The 21,538-nt window shown below is 49.1% G+C and overlaps 1 protein-coding gene across 1 annotated transcript in view; it reads right to left on the reverse strand.

Moving 5' to 3' along the window:
• The window catches only part of mTerf5 (mitochondrial transcription termination factor 5), a 40,938-nt gene that overhangs the window by 17,342 nt on the left and 2,058 nt on the right, over positions 1-21,538 (reverse strand). Inside the window, exons 2-4 of the mRNA XM_075885637.1 lie at positions 17,040-17,274; positions 2,422-2,529; positions 712-975 (exon numbers count right to left, since the gene is read on the reverse strand). Of these exons, the coding sequence (XP_075741752.1) occupies positions 712-975; positions 2,422-2,529; positions 17,040-17,274 (607 nt within the window). The remainder of the gene's footprint in view (positions 1-711; positions 976-2,421; positions 2,530-17,039; positions 17,275-21,538) is intronic.

Genomic DNA, 21,538 nt, shown 5'->3' on the forward strand with positions numbered 1-21,538 from the left:
TTGCCTGATTTGTCGAGAGAAGAGAAAGGAATATTTAGCTGACTTTGATAACTTATTGCGAGTTCCAGGCCACGTGCTGCACTATATTATTTCGCTCACGTGTTGTAGGAAGCCTCTACTACCGATCAGCTGCGTTTTCTGACCGTGATCAAAAAGTGTTACAGGGCCCCTTTAACAAAAACCATAACGGGTACCACTGCTGAACAGCAAACATGAAATCGAGAAAGGTGCACTAGTGTGGCAAAAGAGTGTGTATTAAACAACAAATCTTTTTTTTTTTTTTTCGCCATTTTAGTGAAAACCATTTTTGCAGTTATGTGTCCAAGGGCACACAAAAACATTAACCCAGTTGACTGGCCAATTAACTAAGAATAAATAATTGAATTTTAGTGACTGCAGAAAGCTTTTTTTAGCATTGATGAATAAAGTATGTCTTTTTTTATGCCAACTTATGACATGACATTATTTCATTGTGCATAGTAATATTAGTTACAATTGCGGTTATACCGATACAGAGGAAGGTCCCAATGTCAACCGACTGTACAGAGAACTTCTTTTAAGGAATGAGTAAAAATACATATAGTGCAGCTAGATTATGTACGCAAACTAGACACAGCAACAAACTGCAATCAGGTGTAGTTGCTGAGTTACCAAGTACCAATTGAGATGTCCTGCCAACATATACAAAACTCCACACGAAAGCCTGCGAACCTTGGTGATCTCCTTCAGCCGCTTCTCAATAGTCTCTGGGCTGAGGCTGTAGATGCGGATGCAGCGCTGCACCTGGGCCGGCGTAATGCCGTGTGCTTGCAGCAGCCGCTCGACACGAATCAAGTTCTCGGCAGGCACGGTCAGCAGGCGGGGGCAGAGCACTGCTAACTCCCGCATGTCCATTCCTGCCAGTTGACGCACCTGCGACAGCTGGCTCTCCAGGTTGCCCGGATGGGCCAGGAGCACAAAGCCGTTGCGCAAGATCTGCACCACAGTAATCGTGTTGAACTATTACATATCTTTAATTATGTTTCACTTTCTCTCATACATTAAAAACAGTGGGCAAGGCCTCAGACACGTCTGGCAAGCCAAACGTCTCTTGTCGTGTCTGGCACGTCCAGACGTGCTGGATATGTCTGACAAGCTGAACAAGTTTGACAGAGGGCAAGGCCTCCGACATGTTCAGCAAGAGACACTGCACAAGCCATCCAGCAAGGCAAACCTCAGACACGTCCGGCCTGAAGCCTCCCTCTCTCCCTAACTGCTCTTGGCTGATCAATCACTAATTGACTTACTGATACATGTAGTATCTATAAACAGTCCTCAGTGGTAGCCAACACAGATCCTAGTTTTCGCCATAGGCAATAAATGTAATGCGCCCTTTCATAAAAGATACCTATCAGTGCATTTGTGGTTGAAGCCTATTAACAAAGCTTAGGCAGCACAAGCAACAAACCAGGCATCAGCATACGGTAGTTATTTACATGCATTGAAGAAAACCTTGCCGACCAAGGTGTAAATATATTTACTAATGTTTTGGGAACCTCACAGTAGCCTTCGTACGGGGGACTGTGCAGAGAAGCTGCCACGTGGAGGTGCTTTCAGTGTTTTTTGTTCTGCTAATGTTTCATCTTGGACAAAGAAGATTTCATGCGACCCTCGACACACATTTCCTGTATGTACTACATGTTTACACATACACCATAACTTTTCAGTAATTTTAGTGAGACCTGCGCAGCTCTTGAGACGTCCCCTGAAGATTGACATGTAGCTACATTCAACTTCAAGTATACTTTTTCTGAGTCTCTGTCAAACTAAAGACTAGGTGCCAGTAGTTCATTTCAGAGATTGTACATTGTGGCAGCAATCACAGAATTTCATGATTACGCAAGCACTGTGAAAGGGCACCAGAAACAGTTGCCAGGCAATGTTGGTGCTTGCCCTAGTATTTCTAGATAAATGTTTAAAATATGTCAATGCACCATCAGCTAAAGAACACCAGGACATAAGTTCCTGATGGATTATTAGCAACTTCAATTCCCATGGTACGTCGGATGAGCTGAATGTTCTACAATTATACTATACCGCAGACTGTTGTTTTTTCGTTTTTTCTCTTACAATATGTCCATCCTAATAAGTCCTAATAAGCACAATTTTTGGTCTCAACAAGGGCATTATACAAGCATAAGCCATTGCTCCATGTAATCAAATAAGGTGACAGCTAGGGCAAGGAAAAATGAGGAAACAAGAATGTGTGTTAGCAATGAAGTTGGCAGAACATTACTGGAGTACTAGAATACAAAGAAGGTTGACGGGGTCATGATGAGAAGTATTCGGGTGAAACCCAAATATAACAAAATAAACACATGCAGCAATATAGGTTAGAATGTGCAGCTTATTGACAAAGTGAACGAGTGTAATGACACTTGCCTTGTCAGTGGGCATATGGAAATGATTGGTGAGCAGCTCGATGGTATGCCGCAGGAACTGCAGGCTCCGGTTCTCCACAGACGGATACTTTTGCACCAGCATCGCAATCTGGCAACAGGCCATGAATGGACATTAGCATGCTGCCCATGAAACGACTACGTATGTAGTATGTATATGCTACCTTGAAGATGCACTGATACTGTTTGCCACATGTTGCTTAAAGATTCATAATACTACAAGCGAACAGAATAAGGTAAATCAGTTCAGGAGCCCGTTCTCTTATTAGACGCTCATCTTGGTTTCAATCTGTTGCATTTGTTTTGATAGACACAACTCAGGATACTGAAGAAATACTAAAGCCAAGAAAAAGATAGGGGGCATTATGTACAGTTTTGTTATGGAAGTGTAGCAATTATGAAAGAAGGGGTCACAAGTAATTGTTAAAAAATGGCCACAGATGACACGGGTTAACACTACCAGTGTTACAATCAGCATTTCTAATCTAGCATACTGGGTGTCATGCCAACATCATCGGTGCTGCTGTACAAATGTGTTATAACACTACAAGCAAGGTTTCTTGAGGCTGGATTCCTATCAGAGTGATGCAGCCTTTTCAAGGATGTAAAGAAAGTCCACACAGTTTTACGACAATTTCTTTCACGACCAAAGTAATCCTTGGCACGACAGAAACACAAATCAAGGTTGGCAAAATAACGTAAAAGACTTGGTTGAATGCTTCATGATAGCCAGCAGGCGACATCTACGATGCACCCATACACGACAATGATGAGGACACACAGCCAATACCTGCCGACGATGATAATGTACAGATGAAGAGGATAGGTATACTGCTAAGTGCCCACACAAAAAATTATATATATATATATATATTGTTAAGTGGTTTATTGGCCGACACTCAGCGATGATTCACGACAGCGACAGTCAAAGCGGGGATCGACTCTCTGCGCGAGCTGCTCTTCTTCTTATGGAAAGGGCGACCCACTAGAAGGCGCTGCAGAGGACGACCTACTGTTCAAAGGCTTTACCACAACTACCCCGGGTACGAAAAGGGAGCCGCCTGGTGACCTAACAGCTGGTTACAATGAGCGGGTCATGGTAGGCCTTGAGGCGCTCCACGTTAACAATGTCGCGTCCTCGACGACGCATGTCCGAAGATGGTTCGATGGGTTCAATCAAGTAGTTGACTGGGGAAGTGCATTTGACGACACGGTAGGGGCCTTGGTATTTGGGCAATGGTTTTGAAGATAGGCCAGTTGCAGTAGTAGGGATGGAGAGCCAGACGAGCGCTCCAGGGAGGAACGTGGGCGCAGTAGTGCTGGCGTCAGCGCGAATGGCTTTTTGCCGCTCTTGATCATGCGCTGTAAATGTCCTTGCAAGCTCTCGACACTCTTCAGCAAGCTTGGCTGTAGCAGAAATAGGCGCCCACTCGGATGGATCTGGCTTGTACGGAAGTATAGTGTCGATGGTGTGCGACGGGTGCCTTCCATATAATAAAAAGAAAGGTGAAAAGCCAGTAGTGCTTTGAGGGGTGGTGTTATATGCGTAGGTGACGAAGGGTAGAATGTCATCCCAATTTGTGTGATCGGCGGCGACGTACTTGGAAAGCATGTCGCCGAGCGTACGGTTGAAGCGTTCCGTGAGGCCATTCGTCTGCGGGTGGTAAGCAGCAGTTTTGCGGTGAATAACGTTGCACTCTTTGAGAATGGCTTCGACGACTTCAGACAGGAAGACGCAGCCTCGATCACTGAGAAGTTCCTGAGGTGGACCGTGTCGCAGCATGAATCGTTGGAGCAGGAAGGAGGCCACATCGCTCGCTGTAGCCGTGGGGAGAGCGGCAGTTTCGGCGTATCGCGTGAGGTGGTCCACCGCAACAATGGCCCAGCGGTTACCAGCTGACGTTAGTGGAAGTGGCCCATACAAATCGATGCCAATGTGCCCAAACGGCCTGGCAGGGCAAGGTAGAGGTTGCAGACCTACCGGCGACAGTTGCGTTGAAGTTTTGCGGCGCTGACATTCTATGCAGGAGCGAACGAATTTCTGCACGTAGCGGTACATGCCGCGCCAAAAGTACCGTTGGCGAATGCGGTGGTAAGTCTTCGATACCCCGGAGTGCGCACATTGCGGATCAGAATGAAAGAATTCGCATATGTCAGAGCGCAGACTGCGAGGTATGACTAGTAGCCACTGGCGGCCGTCACCGTTGTAATTGCGTCGGTGGAGGAGGTCGTCGCGAACGGCGAAATGGTGGGCTTGACGACGCAATGCGCAAGTGGATGGAGTGGATGGATCAGTCAGCAAGTCTATCAGTGAGGCAATCCATTGATCCTTGCGCTGTTCAGTAGCAATGGCATGAATGCTAATCGAAGAAATGGCACGGTGAGACACTGAGTTGTTGGCATTGTCGTCAGGCAAGGGAGAGCGCCACAGGGCGTCGGCGTCAGCATGTTGCCTTCCATTGCGGTACAGCACGCGGATGTCATAGTCTTGCAGGCGAAGTGCCCACCGGGCGAGACGGCCTGAGGGATCTTTCAATGACGACAACCAGCATAGTGCGTGGTGGTCGGTGACAACATCAAATGGGCGACCATACAAATAAGGTCGGAACTTTGCAAGGGCCCAGACGATTGCCAAACATTTTCTCGGTGACTGTGTAATTAGTCTCGGCTTTCGTAAGCGTACGGCTCGCATACGCCACGACATATTCCGGGAACCCTGGTTTGTGCTGCGCAAGGACAGCGCCGAGGCCGACACCACTGGCATCCGTGTGTACCTCTGTAGGGGCCGTAGGGTCGTAGTGGCGGAGTATGGGAGGCGACGTCAACAAACGATGAAGTGTTCTGAAAGCGTCGTCGCACTGTGATGACCACGAATGGAGAGGCACGTTACTTCCGAGAAGCTTCGTCAGCGGCGATAGGCTAGTCGCAAAGTTTCGAATGAAGCGCCGAAAGTAGGAACACAGTCCTACGAAACTGTGCAGTTCCTTGACGGATGTCGGCTTGGGGAACTCGGTCACGGCTCGAAGCTTGGTTGGATCAGGAAGAATTCCGTCCTTGGACACGACGTAGCCGAGTATTGTCAGCTGCCGAGCTGCAAATTGGCACTTCTTTAGGTTCAGTTGCAGACTGGCGTTGCTCAGACGCGTTAAAACATGCCGAAGGCGTTGAAGATGCGTCGAGAAGTCAGGAGCGAAAACAACGTTATCGAGGTAGCACAGGCACGTGTGCCATTTCAGGTCACGCAGAACTGTATCCATCATGCGCTCAAAGGTGGCGGGCGCATTGCACAGCCCAAACGCCATAACGTTGAACTCGTACAAGCCGTCGGGGGTGACAAAAGCGGTCTTCGGTCGAGCGTCCTCGGCCATAGGTACTTGCCAGTACCCTGAGCGCAAATCGAGGGATGAAAAGAATTCTGCTCCGTGCAGGCTGTCAATCGCGTCATCTACCCGCGGTAGTGGATACACGTCCTTACGAGTGATCTTGTTGAGGCGTCGGTAGTCCACACAGAACCGCACAGAACCGTCCTTCTTCGTGACGAGAACGACAGGAGACGCCCAGGGGCTGCTAGAGGGGCGAATAACATCGCGGCGAAGCATGTCGTCGACTTGCTCATTGATTACACGGCGTTCTGTGGGAGATACGCGATATGGACGTTGCCGCAGCGGTGGCTGTGCGCCTGTGTCGATGCGATGCGTAACGGTGGATGTGCGGCCGAGAGAAGGTTGAGCGACATCGAAAGAAGAGCGGAATTCTTCCAACAGGCTCAAAAGCTGGGAACGCTGGCCCTGCGTAAGGTCGTCGGGTAAGCAGAGACCGAATATATCATCGGATGATGAAGCGGATGTGGAAACAGCACCAAGCGTACAGGAACTTGAGCAGTGCATGTCATCGGGTTGATCCATAACTTGCGTGTCTTCGATGGGTTCCACGCTGCAGAGACATTCCCCTCGCACCAACGTAACGCTGTACGGAGATGAGTTCACGACGAAAATAGTGGTGCTGCCGTGAGTGAGTTGCACGGTCGCGAAAGGAACCAGCAAGCTTTTTCTTATGAAAACACGATGAGATGGCGAGAGGAGTGCAGCGGTGTCAGAAAGGCTTGCGCAGTAGAGCGACACCGCAACGGACGAGTTTGCAGGCACTTGAGTGTCGTCTCTGACGAGTACCTTGCTTGCAGCGGATGGACTGTCGGCCGGCGTCAAAGAAGAGAATGGCGTGTGTTCTATTTCTGCTGGTGCGCAATGAATGACGGCGTCGTGACGGGAGAGAAAATCCCATCCTAGGATGACGTCAAGAGAGCATGAAGAAATTATGATGAATTCGACCGCATAAATCACGTCCTGAATCATAAGGCGGGCTGTGCACATCGCCGTAGGGTGAATACTTTGGGCGCTGGCTGTACGGAGGGAGAGCCCACAAAGCGGCGTGGTCACATCGCGCAGTAATCGGCTAAGTTTTTCGTCCATCACGGATACGGCGGCTCCAGTATCTACAAGGGCAGATGCACGAACGCCATCCACAAGCACGTCTATCACGTTCGACGGGCTTTCCTGAGGGCTTCCGCAGTTCGACAGCGTCGCAGCCCTTGCCTCGTGGACTGCGACGACTAGTTTTCCTGGTCGCCCTCGAGTGGACGTGGCCGCATTGGCGACAGTGAGCGACGTCGTGGAGATGGTGAACGGCGGGTAGACGGGACGGGGCGGGACGACGGTGACATAGGCGGCGGTTGGTCATAAGAGCGGCTTGACTGGCTGGGAAAGTTGGAGGCGACCTGCGGCTGCTGCACACGATTGCAATAGCGTGCTACATGACCGACGCAACCACAAGCAAAGCAGATGGGGCGATTGTCAGCAGTGCGCCATTGGTTTGCGGGTCGCATCCATGTTGCAGAACGCGATTGACGAGCCGGCTGCTGATATGAGTGCATGGTAGGCGGCACTCGGGGCACGTGGGTGACGCCGGTGTATGTAGGCGAGACAGTTTCTCCAAAGGCCTGGGGCCTCGCGACGGGTTCGGTGTAATTTAGGGGAACAGTCGCAGAAATCGGTGGGGGCGGCCTGGCAACAACTTGGGCGTAGCTGAGTGGCACAGATGCAGGAGGCGGCTGGTGGTATTCAGGGACGACCTCCGCGATTTCCTGCTGAATGGCTCGGCGGAGCGGAGGTAGAAGTGTACTTGATGGCTGTTGAGCATGTTGTGGGGAAGCAAAAGCCAGTAGAGAGACCTGGCGACTTCCTCACGCACGAACGACTTGATTTCGGCGAGCAAGGTAGCGTGGTCAGGAACTGCTGACAAGGCCGAGAGATCAGCATCACGTGGTGGCGGTCGACGGGTCATCAAGCGCTGCCGCCGAAGCTCGTCGTAACTTTGGCATAACATGATGACTTCTGCCACAGTGCGGGGGTTCTTTGCCAGGAGCATGGTGAAGGCATCGTCGGCGATGCCTTTTAGAACATGCGTGATTTTGTCAGCCTCTGACATGTTCAGGTCGACTTTCTTGCACAAGTCAAGGATGTCCTCGATATAACTTGTGAAGGACTCTCCGGTCTGCTGGGCTCGTTCACGTAAACGCTGTTCAGCTTGCAGCTTACGAATGGCCGGGTGGCCGAACACGTCGACGACAGCGGTTTTAAAAGCGGACCATGTCGGGAAATCAGATGCGTGGTTGTTGTACCACATGCCGGCCACACCCGCGAGATAGAAAAACAGGTTGCCCAGTTTACCTGCCTCGTCCCAATGGTTGGGGACGCTCACGCGTTCGTACATGGCCAGCCAGTCCTCGACGTCGGTGCCATCCGCTCCGGTGAAGACAGGAGGGTCGCGGATGCGGGGGACACCGGGACATGGCGTCGGAGTAGGAGGGAGCATTTGCTGAGCGGCGTCTTGGTGCATGATTGGAGGCACGGTACGGGATCGAAGCTCCAAGGGCATCGAATGTGGACCGAAGGTGTTTGAAGGGCACAGCACTCTCAGCACTCTCCACCAAATTGTTAAGTGGTTTATTGGCCGACACTCAGCGATGATTCACGACAGCGACAGTCAAAGCGGGGATCGACTCTCTGCGCGAGCTGCTCTTCTTCTTATGGAAAGGGCGACCCACTAGAAGGCGCTGCAGAGGACGACCCACTGTTCAAAGGCTTTACCACAATATATATATATATGTATATATATATGCACACATCGTAGTTTTGCGTATAACCCGCACCAAAAACCCAAATATTCCAGTGGCAAAGTGGAGGTGCAGATAATACGGGGGGTTTTTTCTATAGTGCTGCTTCACAGCAGTGCATGTCGAGCTGTGAAGCCCCTTAACTACAAGCTAAGGCTACGGAGGCGGTTTCCGCAAATTTGTGTTGCTCCGCAAGCAGCACGGCAGCTTGCAGTCGATTTTGGTTTCGCTTGCTTGGATCGTTGAAGCGTTTAGAAAAACATTTGGGAAGAGACAATTCGATTGTTCAGTGTAAAATCTCACTGTCACACCACAAGTATATTTTTTGGACGTTCGCGGCCGCTCTGTGACCCTCCACATGTCTCTACGTCACGGACACCATGTTTACTTTTGGAAAGGACTTGCCGAAAAGGTGGTGCTGTCTAAGAAAGTTCCATAACCAATAAAGTAAGTTCCATAATAAATAAAGCAGTATTTATTTCAGCAAGACAAATAAGATGTCGTAGTGCCTATAGAGATATTATCAGTAAATTAATGTACTACTTTTTGACGCGGCAGCAGGCATGCATTTCGGTTCTGTTGTTTCCAGGGTGCTGTTACAGTGTACTAGAAGGGGTAGTGCTGTCAAGTTGTCGCCGAGTGTGAGCGCTCTTTACCTAGTTCTTACCGAGTGCTCTTTACCTAGTTTACCGCTAGTTCTCCACATCTCGACCCGTTCGCCAAGCCTAAGCCGATCTGTTCTGTCACTATGAGTAGCGTACGGCGGCAGGCCTTCACGGCACAGCAAAAGCTTAAGATCATCGCTGTCGCCGAGGAATTCGGAAATCACGAAGCGGGAAGACGGCACGATGTGGACGAGTCCTGCGTGTGACTGTGGAGAAAGAAGAAAGAGAGCCTACAAGCCGCGCACCACAACCGTAGGTCATTTCGTGGCCCCAAGACCGGTGCCTACCCTGTGCTAGAGGCGGAGCTAGTAAAGTTCATTGAAGATGTGAGAAGCAGGGGTCACGCCGTATCGACCTAGATGGCCCAAGTGGAAGCGCGCCGACTTTCGAGGGAGCTAGGCCTACCTCACGAGTTCCGTGCGAGCAGCGGATGGCTGCACCGCTTTGTGAAGCGGCAAGGGCTCTCAATCAGATGGCAGACTACAATAGGTCAACGCTTGCCGGCTTCTTATGAGGAGAAGCTGCTCAAGTACCAGAGATATGTAATTGGCCTGCAAAAGCAGCACAATTACATTTTCCCGCAAATCGGCAATGCAGATGAAACTCCTGTTTATTTTGAAATGCCGGTGGACACAACGATTGAGAAGACGGGCAGCAATCCGGTGAGCGTGTTGACCGGCGGCAACACGAAACTGCGCATCACAGTCTTGCTTTGTGCCCTCGCCGATGGCACGCAACTGCGACCGTACGTCATCTTGAAAAGGAAAACTTTACCAAAAGTTCATTTGCCTGCCGGTGTGATGCTGCGCGCACACGAGAATGCGTGGATGAACAGTGACTTGTTCGTAGACTGGATCAATACGGTATGGGAGAAGAGGCCCAGTGCGATGCTCGCAAAGAGGTCCATGCTCGTTCTTGACTCGTTCCGCGGCCACACAACTGAGGAAGTGAAGGACTGCCTTTCACGCAACGGCACCGACTTAGTTGTTATACCCGGTGGAATGACGTCAATGTTGCAGCCTCTAGATGTGTCGCTTAACAAGCCCTTCAAAGCGCATGTCAAGCGCTATTACGCCGAGTGGATAGCCGAAGGCTGCTACGACTTGACGCCGACAGGACGAGTCCGAAGGCCTGGTATTGCCCTATTCTGCAAGTGGATTGTCGAGGCATGGAAGGCCATTCCAGGTGAGATAGTGTGAAAAAGTTTCAAGAAATGCTGCACCACAAACAACATGGATGGAACTGAAGATGACCTAGTGCATAATAGTGAGGACTGCGGCTCAAGCGATAGCTCTAGCGAGAGCAGCGACAGTGAGTGAATTGTGACTCGCCTTGCAGACAGCGTATTCTGCTTGCTAAATAAAGCTTTTTCTGTCTACATATGTGCTATGTTGGTTGAGCAGTAGCTTTTGTACAGCCTTTCCTGTATATCAAATGTACGGGCAATACACGAGGATTTTTTTTTCTTTCTCAGTGAGCTGAAAGTGGGGGTGCGGATTATATGCAGGGGCGGGTTATACGTGCAAAAATACGGTATATATAAGGAAAAGAAGTGTATATTTAAGGGCTTATTTTTCCGTGTTTTGACAAAATACTAATGAGATCTGACAGACAATAATGCCAAGGAATGTATAAGGAAAGTCATTAGACCCAATTGTATTGTAAATGTGAAGAAGGAAAAGTGGATGAAAAGATAACTTGCCGTGAGCAGGAACCGAACTTGCGACCTTCGAATAACGCATTCGATGCTCTACCACTGAGATACCACGGTGGCTATCCCCCCAGCCACTTTATTGGGTTCATATGTGAATTTAAACGTGGGAGAGTCAGTCAGCGCCCACTGTAGCCATGGCACAAGTGTGGCACACTCTTTATGAGCCTGTTTAGCGTCACGTAGCCATGAACTTATTACAAGCTGGCAGCTGACCAATAGTCTCTCGTATACAACCTAACGGCACCAAGTCTGCCAGTACGAGACCCTCGTTAATGATTGAAAGAAGTGTATACATAAGGGCTCGTTTTTCCATGTTTTGAACAATATTAATGAGGTCTAACAGACAATAATGCCAAGGAATGTATAGGGGAAGTTATTAGACCCAACTGTATTGTAAATGTGAAGAAAGAAAAGTGGGTGAAAAGATAAATTAACACACACACACACACATTGACACGTGTTTATATAAAAAAGAACGATGATAGGAATGTATTGTAGATTCCAGCTAGTGGGTCAAGTGGTTTTCGGGACGACAAGGAAGCAGGCGTCTTGCTGTACAGCTGATCCTGAACAAGCTCTTTTTGCTGCCGTAAGCTGCTGCCATCTTTTGTTCGCATTGCACTGCAACACTGGTGGAGGTGCTGGGCCGCGACGCTGCCCGATGCTTCACACCCCTACTGGGAGACGTTCATCCAGCCCGGACGTGCCTATTGCAACCCCTGTCCATCGATTCAGTCGTCGGCTACGAGGTCTTCCTCCAGACTTCAACCCCTCGCAGAAGCCCTCTACAAGACATCTATAAATGGCTAACACCAGCCCCCAGCCTGTACTTCTTGGCACCAGTCCTCCCGCTCCATCCCAGGTAACGTTTTTTGCATCGCTGGAGCCTGAACGCTTTGGTGGTGGCGCACACGAAGATGTAGAAGACTGGTTAGATCACTATGACCGTGTTGCGAAGATCAACCAGTGGTCTTCTCAGGAAAAGCTCGGCCAGGTCTACTTGTATCTTGATGACAGCGCTCATACTTGGTACGAGAACAGAGAAGGCAGCCTGTTCACATGGACCAACTTTCACCAGCAGATGGTTGAAACTTTTGCCAATGTCGACAGACGTGACCCCACCCACCAACTACTAGAGCTAAGGGTCCAAAAACCCAATGAAACGGTCGCCATGTTCGCCGAAGACATGACACTATTATTTCGGAGGGCTGACCCGCAGATGACCGAAGATAGGAAGCTGCGCTACCTCATGCGTGGTGTGAAAGAGCAGCTGTTCACCAGACTTCTGCGCAACCCACCAAGCACTGTAGAGAACTTTATCAAAGAAGCGTCGGCTATCAAGCGGGCACTTCACCAACGCTGCCAACAATATGACAGCTTGTGCAGCAGCCCCCAAATTCAGGCCACCGCTGTGACGTTTGACAGGCTCCTTGCGTGACATGATTAGAGAGATTATTCGGGAAGAACTGCAAAGGTTGTGGACTCCAGTAGTGGATACACCCACGGCATCTGTCGCTCAAGTCGTCCGCGACAAAATCCGCCAAGCATTCTCGACAGCTGATCCTGCCCCCGAACAACGTCCCATGACGTACGCCGCCGCCCTTCGAAGCTCCCCACCCGCTCCGCCTTAATACTACCCGCCACCTGCAACTGTTCCTTGGTCACCACCACATGGGGAGACATCGTGGTGCCCACCCATCCAGCCCCCCTACGACCAGTCGTCTTCTGACCTGCCATGGCCTTCGTCACGTGAGGAGTCATCACGGCATCCACAGCTTCGCCGAACAGACACCTGGTGCACTGTCGACAGGCGTCCACTCTGTTTTAACTGCGGAGATGTGGGCCACATAGCCCGCTATTGCTGGCACCGTGCTGATCCGTTTCGCCCTCTCAGGCCTCGGTTTGACAGTCGACATGCCAACAACTACGTATCCCGCCGTGGCGATGTCAATTCTCAAGGAAGAACCTCTGGTGCCTCGCCCCCATTTGACGGCCGCCGTAACAATGATGACGAGATTATAACTGATTACGAGCCGGACTTCCGACACTGACCACGCTCTCGTTCTTCTGCCCAGTCACCTTCGTTGCAGCGCCGCACTTTTGCCGACACCAGAGGAGCGAGGTCACCCAGCCCACACCGAGGAAACTGAAGGCGGCGACCTCAGGGCGTAAGGTTGCAGGCTGTCAAGACGAAGAAAAAAAGCCCCCATTACTCCCACCTCAGGACGCTGTAAAGCCGACAAGACGTAATACCGACGAAACTGTGACCCCAGGCCTTACCGTTCTTGTGGACGGACAGCAAGTCAAAGCTTTAGTCGACACCGGGGCTGACTTCTCTATTATGAGTGATGACCTTGCCGTACGCCTCAAGAAAGTAAAGACAGCGTGTACGAGACCTCACTTAAGGACGGCAGGCGGCCAATTACTGATGCCTGTCGGAATGTGCACAGCAAGCCTCGACATCCGTGGCTCTACTTTCGTGGCGACGTTCGTCGTTCTCGCTTCATGCTAAAGACCTGATTAACGGAATAGATTTCTTGACAGAACATGGCGCCGTCATCAACGTCCCTGACAGTGTCATTACGTTTCGCAACAGCCCTGCTTTAGTCGATTGTTCAGAGCCCAGACAAACGTCTCGTTCAGGGCCTTTGCGTCTGACGGATGACTATGTGGTCGTCCCGCCATGATTGTGTACGCTTGTTTCGGTGGCAGGGGATGAGCCGTTTGATGGCGACGGTATTGCCGACCAAATAAGCTCCCTGATATTTAGCCACGGTATTTCAGTTGCTCGAGGTCTAGTCACTGTCACTGCGGGACGCACAAGCTTGCTGCTCACTAACTTCAGTGCTGAGCGCCGACCCCACCCAAAGGATACAGCCGTCGCTTACTTTGACAATACTGCAGAAATCCAAGGCAGTTTATCGGCCCTAGACGAAGCACCTCAAGAACAATCAGTACCTAATCTTGACGTTGGTACTACGTTGTCAGGGAACGAACGAACGAGACTTTTTGAGCTACTAGCTGAATTCCAGGACTGCTTTTCATCGACATCACGGGTCAGTCGAACGCCGCTAACAAAGCATCGAATAATTACCCACGACGCAGCAAGACCTATACACCAGAATCCTTATCGTGTGGCTCCAAAGGAACGAGAAGTGATACAGCAACAACTCGCTAAAACGCTTGAAGATGATGTTATTCAGCCATCACAGAGCCCGTGGGCATCGCCTGTAGTACTAGTTAAGAAAAAGGACGGTACCCTGCGTTTTTGCGTGGACTACAGAGAGCTGAATCAAGTGACTAAGAAAGATGTGTATCCGCTTCCACGTATTGATGACTCCCTCAACAGGCTTCGAAACGCTTGATACTTTTCTTCGATGGACCTCAGAAGCGTATATTGGCAGATCGAGGTAGATCCAAGAGATCGGGAAAAAACCGCTTTTGTGACGCCGGATGGTTTATATGAATTTAAAGTTCTGCCCTTCGGCGAGCCATACACTCCGCGGGCCCCACATTGAAACCAGAGAAATGCCACTTTTGTTTTGAAAAAGTGCTGTTTCTTGGTCATGTCGTCAGCTGCACCGGCGTTCAACCTGATCCCAAAAAACTTGCGGCCGTGGCACAGTTCCCAGTACCGTCCGATAAGAAAGCTGTCAGGCGCTTTCTGGGCCTATGCGCCTACTATCGCCGGTTCATCGCCGACTTCACACGGATTGCGTCGCCGTTAATTCGCCTCACTAGAGACGACGCCACCTTTGAGTGGAACGACGAACAGCAAGCAGCGTTTAATGACCTCCGCCGATGTCTTCAAACGCCTTCAGTGCTTGCTCACTTCGACGAGCAAGCGCCAACAATGCTTCACACTGACGCAAGCAATGTAGGCCTCGAAGCTGTGCTTGTGCAGTGGCAAGAAGACACGGAACGAGTGATCGCCTACGCAAGCAAGACGTTAACACGCGCTGAGGCCAATTATTCAACTGAGAAAGAATGCCTCGCCATGGTCTGGGCAGTTACGAAATTTCGCCAGTATTTGTATGGCCGCCCTTTCAAAGTTATAAGTGACCATCATTCACCCTGTTGGTTGACTAAATTAAGATATCGAACCAGCCGATTAGTGCGGTGGAGTCTGAAGTTACAAGATTTCGATATGACGGTCATACACAAGTCTGGGAAGCGCCATACCGAAGCCGACTGCCTGTCTCGATCACCAGTAGAGTCAGCTTCTTTTTCTGATGACGATATGGCCTTCCTTGGTGCTCTCGACGCGTCCACGATCGCCCAACAACAAGGCGACCCTCAATTATTTGATTTAATTAATTACGTGGACGGACGTTCTTCGAGGGCACCCAGAGTCTTTGCAAGGGCATTATCATCGTTTTGCTTACGCAATGGTGTCCTCTACAAAAGAAACTTTTCAGTCATCGGAGCTCCCTCTTTGCTCATTATTCCTGTACCCCTTCGAACTGAAGTGCTTCAAGCATGTCACAACGAGCCGCCATCTCGCTATTCAGGCTACACTCGCACATTGGCAAGAGTACAGCAGGGATACTACTGGCCACAACTCACAACAGCCGTCAAGCACCACATTCACACTTGCCTCGATTGCCAGTGACGCAGGTCACATCCGAAGAGACCCGCCGGTCAGCTGCAACCAGTTCAGGTTACACGTACACTGTTTGACCAGACAGGAATGAATATTTTGGGACCCCTTCCTATTTCTACTGCAGGGAATCGCTGGGTTATAGTCGCAACAGACTCCTAACCAGGTATGCCGAAACAAAAGCTATCCAAAAGAGCACCGCAGCAGAAGTGGCGAGATTTTTCATAGAATATATTGTGCTACGCCATGGTGCCCCGACTATCGTGATAACAGACCGCGGAACAGCATTTACGGCAGCTCTTTTAGACCACGCCCTGATGCTTAGTGGAACGACTCACCGTAAGACCACTGCATACCACCCGCAAACAGATGGACTAACGGAGCGCCTCAATAAGACAATTGAAGACATGCTGTCGATGTACGTGGATGTCCAACATAAGAATTGGGACGAAATTTTACCCTATATCACGTTTGCATACAATACGGCTAAACATGAAACGACTCGCATGACTCCATTCTGCTTGGTTCACGGACGGGAGGTACGGACAATGCTGGATGCGATGTTGCCACATAAATGGAACGCTAACGACACAGGCGCTGATGTGTTCACTGAACGCGCAGAAGAAGCTAGGCAGCTCGCCCGCTTATGGCTCCGCCAGCGACAAGACTACGGCGCAGGCCGCTACAATGCTTGCCATGGAACTGTAATGTACAAAATCGGTGACAGAGTGTGGGTTTGGACACCCGTACGAAAAAAACGTGGACTGTCCGAGAAGCTGCTAAGGCGATATTTCGGGCCATACCGAGTATCACGCCAGCTAAGTGACGTCACCTACGAGGTCGTCTCCGACAGTCCCCAATGCCCGAGACGTCGCCAGCCCCAGCCTGAACTTGTGCATGTAATACGTATGAAGCCATATGTGAGCGACTGACTGCCCGTTAAAAAAAAATACTGTGGGTCTGAATCAGCATTGGGGCAATGCTCCTATAAGGAGGGGCAAGTGACTCGTGTTTACATGAAAAAGAACGATGATAGGAATGTTTTGTAGATTTCAGCTTGTGGGTTAGGCGGTTTTCGGGACGACAACGAAGCAGGCGTCTTGCTGTACAGCTGATCTTGAACACGCTCTTTTCACTGCCGTAAGCTGCTGTCATTTTTTGTTCGCATTACACTGCGACAATATACATACACACACACACACACACACACACACACACACACACACACACACACACACACACACACACACACACACACACACACACACACACACACACACACACACACACACACACACACACACATATATATTTTTTGAAGGAGTGCCCAAAGCTACAGCAAAGTGAAAGAGGGCTCTGTAGCATTACGAACAAAGCCAGGGTTGCAAATTAGAAGCTGCTCAATGGGTGCATAGTCCGCCCCTGAAAGAAAAAGACTGACTGCTCACACCTTTTCTTGGGTGCATCCGAGTCTCCAGGCTAGGTACTTGCGCAGCACAATCTGCTTCACTTCTGCTATGCTTAGGGTGAATGGGTAATGGAGCGGCAGCTCCGACAAAATGTCCACACGCACTCCAGCAGGGCAGTCCAGAAACGAGAGCAGGTGGGCGGCAGTGTCAGTCTCGACCTCTATCACACTTCGTAGTTTCAGAGAGTAGGCGGGCTGGGTCATTAGCTCCACATACCTGCAGGCCAGCAAAAGGATGTTTGAAAGCAAAGCTTTTAAAATGCGTGGGAACAAATGCATGTCAAGGACGTTCAAGTGAAAACCAAACAGAAGGAATGGGCATCGAAGGGCATGTAATAAGAAGGCAGACTAACACCAGTAAAGACATATGCAAGGAAGGCAACTTTTTCGACTTGAAGGGCCAGTCAACAGGCTCCGGCTTTTTTTTTTTTTTTTTTCATCCCCAAAAATGCTCGGCAATTCGTTGAAAAGACCACGGTGATCACGTTTTCCGACTATTGCAGCGCTGCGTGCTACTCAGAGCCTCAATTTTGAAAAACAATTCCTGGGCTCCTTTCTTACGACTGACCAATCCTCCTTTCATGAGCAGCGACACAAAATCACCGATAGGCGACTTGACGTAGCACGCAACTCTTCAATTGGTGTAAACTGTTCACGACAATGGGCTAAGTCTCTCCTCCCTGTGAGAGAAAAGGGTAGCGAGGCCGTGCAAAAATTTGAAACCAGCGGAAATTGATGTTCCAACTCCTCTTCACATATCATATTTCTCTTTCAAAAAATTTTTGGACCTCGAAATTGTTTACTGGCCCTTTCGACTTTAGAAGCATCATGTGTTAGAACGAGAAGCAAGATGTGACACTTACTTTCTATGTGCCAACTTGATAAGCTGTTAAACCTATTTATTATTATCTCCTGCCAGAAAGACAGCACATGTAATAGTTGGCCGGATCCACAGAATCCCGTCTCTCAACTTTGACAAATATCAATCATGCCCTTGTTACACGAGCTCGCTTCCAACTGTGACTTGCTTCCGACCCATGTAAGGATAACTTTTTGCATGAGGCAAGTCACGTGGCACTAAAGTTCACGATTAAAAATACAAATGGTAAGTGAGGTTTCTCGTAACTGAGGTTAGCATGCCTGTGTAACAAGGGCATTAGTCTGCCATCTTATTACATGCCTTCCGATGCCCATTCCTCCATCGTTATTTTGACTGAAACATTTTTAACATGCATTTGTTCCATCACCCACTCTTCTTTGTTCTAGTTATTTAAGGTTCAATTTCTTTTACGGGGATTCAGTTCAGTTCTAAAGTCAGTACATCACCATCAGTACATTCAGTACATCAGTACATTCTAAGTTCAGCACATCACCACTGAGTATCAAGGGTCCTACTTTTATTAAAACTGTATATAGACATTCAGAACTGCATGCTCGCCACCGCTGTCACGTTCCGTATAGCCTAAATTGATACTGCACGACACGTCATATGCTGTATGTGCGAGAGAAAGCCCTAGAGGGCAGCCAGCAATCGCTGCTCTAGCAGAGAAGAAACGCGCCAGCCAACTGCGTCGGGGGAAAGGCACATGAAGGGGTCTTGAAGGGGTCTGCCCTGCTCCGGTAGAAAACAAACGCCTTGATCGGACAGGAAGGGCCAGCCATGTTACATGAATTTATCTTTAGAGGGGTCAGAAGATGGTTGGAACTTTTATAATAATATCTGAGGTTTTACCCCATCAAAAGCAGGTATGATTATGAGGGACACCATGAAGGAGGGCTCTGGAAATTTCCGCAATGCTGTGGTTTGCAACGTGCACTGGCATGGTGTTCATTAATTGCACGTTACATGGGTCTCTACCACATCACCTGCACCAAAATGTGACTGCCACAGCCAAGATCGAACTTGCGACCTCTTGGTAAGCACATAACCCTTGGATCAACCGTGACGAACACCTTTGTACATGATGTACTCACATCATAAAGTTAGTGTTTCAAGCCATGGGCACCACGAGAGTGGCTTTGCTTACTGCAGTGGCCCCGTTTTCTTATGCCAGCATTTCGATGAGTGACGCACAATTGCATGCTAAAGCAGTGAGCCACTAGCCTTACTTTGTGTAACATTTCCATTTGCTGCTATCTCACTTGCTGTTTCTCCCTTGCTCCAAAACTGTGGCTTTTTCTATAAGAAGTAACCATATGAAGGTACAAGATAACAAAGCTGCGAAGAGCACGAGGGGACATTACTTGCTGCTTTTCGACAAGGTATGGTAATTACAAGATAAGAAACGAAAGTGAACAAAAAGAACTAATGCTCTATGGGCTGCCATTTGACCAAGAAACCCCCGTACGGTACCAAAAGGCATGAAATATGGTGCAGTCGTGTCATATGCTGCGTCACTGTCACTATTCACAGTATACAGCAAATCAATTCATTCTTCGCCTTATGGGGGGCACTTGAGAGCAATCGCCATCACACTTTGTTGGTTAATAAATATCACAGTAGCATACATACGGCATTACAGGACGAGTGATATTCGACATGAGAGTCTACATCACCACAGAGTATCTACAAACAACATTGACATGCAAGTGACAACCTCAGTCATATTGTTTTTGCATTAAGTTTAACTTTGAAGCTACACAGAAAGTCATTTAAAGCAAAGATAAATAAAAGGCATGAAAATACAAGCAAAATACAATTATTGCCGTACGGACACTCATGTGAGGATTAATGATTCTTTAGAAGCAAAGCACTGTAAAGCACTCTGAGCACTGAAAAGGCTTTCCTTGTCTGTATGCTCTCAGAGCGCTACCAAGCAGCCTTCTGTAAAATATCCCTATGGGGGACAAGTAATGGATAGATGGCGTTCCGAAAAAGAGCACTTGGCGGAGAGTCGCGATGCAACTCAGCTGCTCACGCACAGACGACTGGCCCCAGTGTACCACTCTGAGAGCACGTGCATGCGCCGCTACCACGCTTTATTTTGAAACGAACAGCTTGAAAAGCCATGCACTGTGGTTTAGAAAAATAACTTTGTCTGAATGCTACACTCACATAAAAAGCACTGAAAAAATGGAAAGAAGCCTGCAAAGCGTACTGCGTCTATGCATCAAAGGGACAGCGCTGTGCCGTGATGGCAACTCCCTCGTCCTCATTTCCTGGTTGCGTGCTGAATTTTGGGCTAATGCTAGTGCTGTCTGATATGCCCCCATTGATAAGTCTGTGTTGTGACGATACCACGCTGCCAACATCTGCAGTAAAACAAAATGAAACAGAGTAAGCTGCCGCTGCGTCAATTTTTTTTTTCTGGCATCATTTGTACGCCCAGTCCGCGGCATGTATGCATGGGGACGTTCATCAAGCAAACCACCGTGGCAGCATTGCACGTGTGGTGTCACGCTGCTATTCTTGAGGGCGTGGGATAGATTAGCGACCACGGAAGCCGCACTTCGATGGGAGTGAAATATAAAAAGAACACCTGCGAACCAAGATATATGTGCATGCTGGAGAACCGCAAGCGGAGACAATCTTGATATGCAAGCTACAGCGTACCTCAAGATGATATCTTGTTTGGCACAAGAAAGCCTAGCAATTATCGATGTTGAACAGACACCTTCATTTTAGGCCGACACAGGCAAGCGGAAAAACTGAAACTGTGTGTTAGACGACCTAAATAACGAGCGAAAATCAAAGACATTTGATACTGCTCTAGCAAGGCATAAGTTTTGATGTTACTTAGCTACGGCAGCCTGTGATAAAAATGCTTACCGCATCGGCTGACTTAAGAAAGCTAAGCTTCGAGTAGTCCGCTGCTTTGTTCGTAACAAGAACCCTGTCTTTTGCACAAATTAAGTTCAAGAGAAGGATCTCGGCATCGAGTGTTCACCGCTAGAGTATCTTTTATAACAGCTCACAGGCGTAGGTAAAAGTGGCTCCGCACAAGGCTTGTGGACAAGGCAGCTTTACTTTACACGCAAATATTTACAAAAAAAAAAAAAAGACTACCTTCCCATCGAATCATTCACTTCATGCGGTGGCATCAGATGGAGTTTGGTGGTGGTAGTCAGACGGATGGACGCTTGGAAACTGTTAGTTTTGAAGTGCACGACTGAATGCTCAGCGGGCCAGATAAAAGAAAAAAAGATGACATATGCCGTATGTTGCATGATACGCTGGTTTTATTTCCGGCAAAAGGCCGTTAACACTCGACTGTATGGCCCTGGTTTCCACTGGTGGCTGTCTTCACTATCGAACAAATATAGCAGACACGCGCCATTCGGTTTAGAAACGAGCCCGACAGCACTAGACAGAAGAGTGCGAGAGCAGAATTTTGCTTGCCTGACCGCTTGGATGCAACACCGCCGCCTCTTTCCATGTCCTCCCTTTCCTCTATACGTTATAGTTTTATATATTGTTGCACTTGAATACGCAGCACTACTGCCAGCGTTCTTCGGTTTTGTTACGATGCTGCTCGTACGCA

Source organism: Rhipicephalus microplus, chromosome 1 (assembly GCF_043290135.1).
Source record: "Rhipicephalus microplus isolate Deutch F79 chromosome 1, USDA_Rmic, whole genome shotgun sequence".
In the NCBI taxonomy this organism is placed as follows: domain Eukaryota; kingdom Metazoa; phylum Arthropoda; class Arachnida; order Ixodida; family Ixodidae; genus Rhipicephalus; species Rhipicephalus microplus.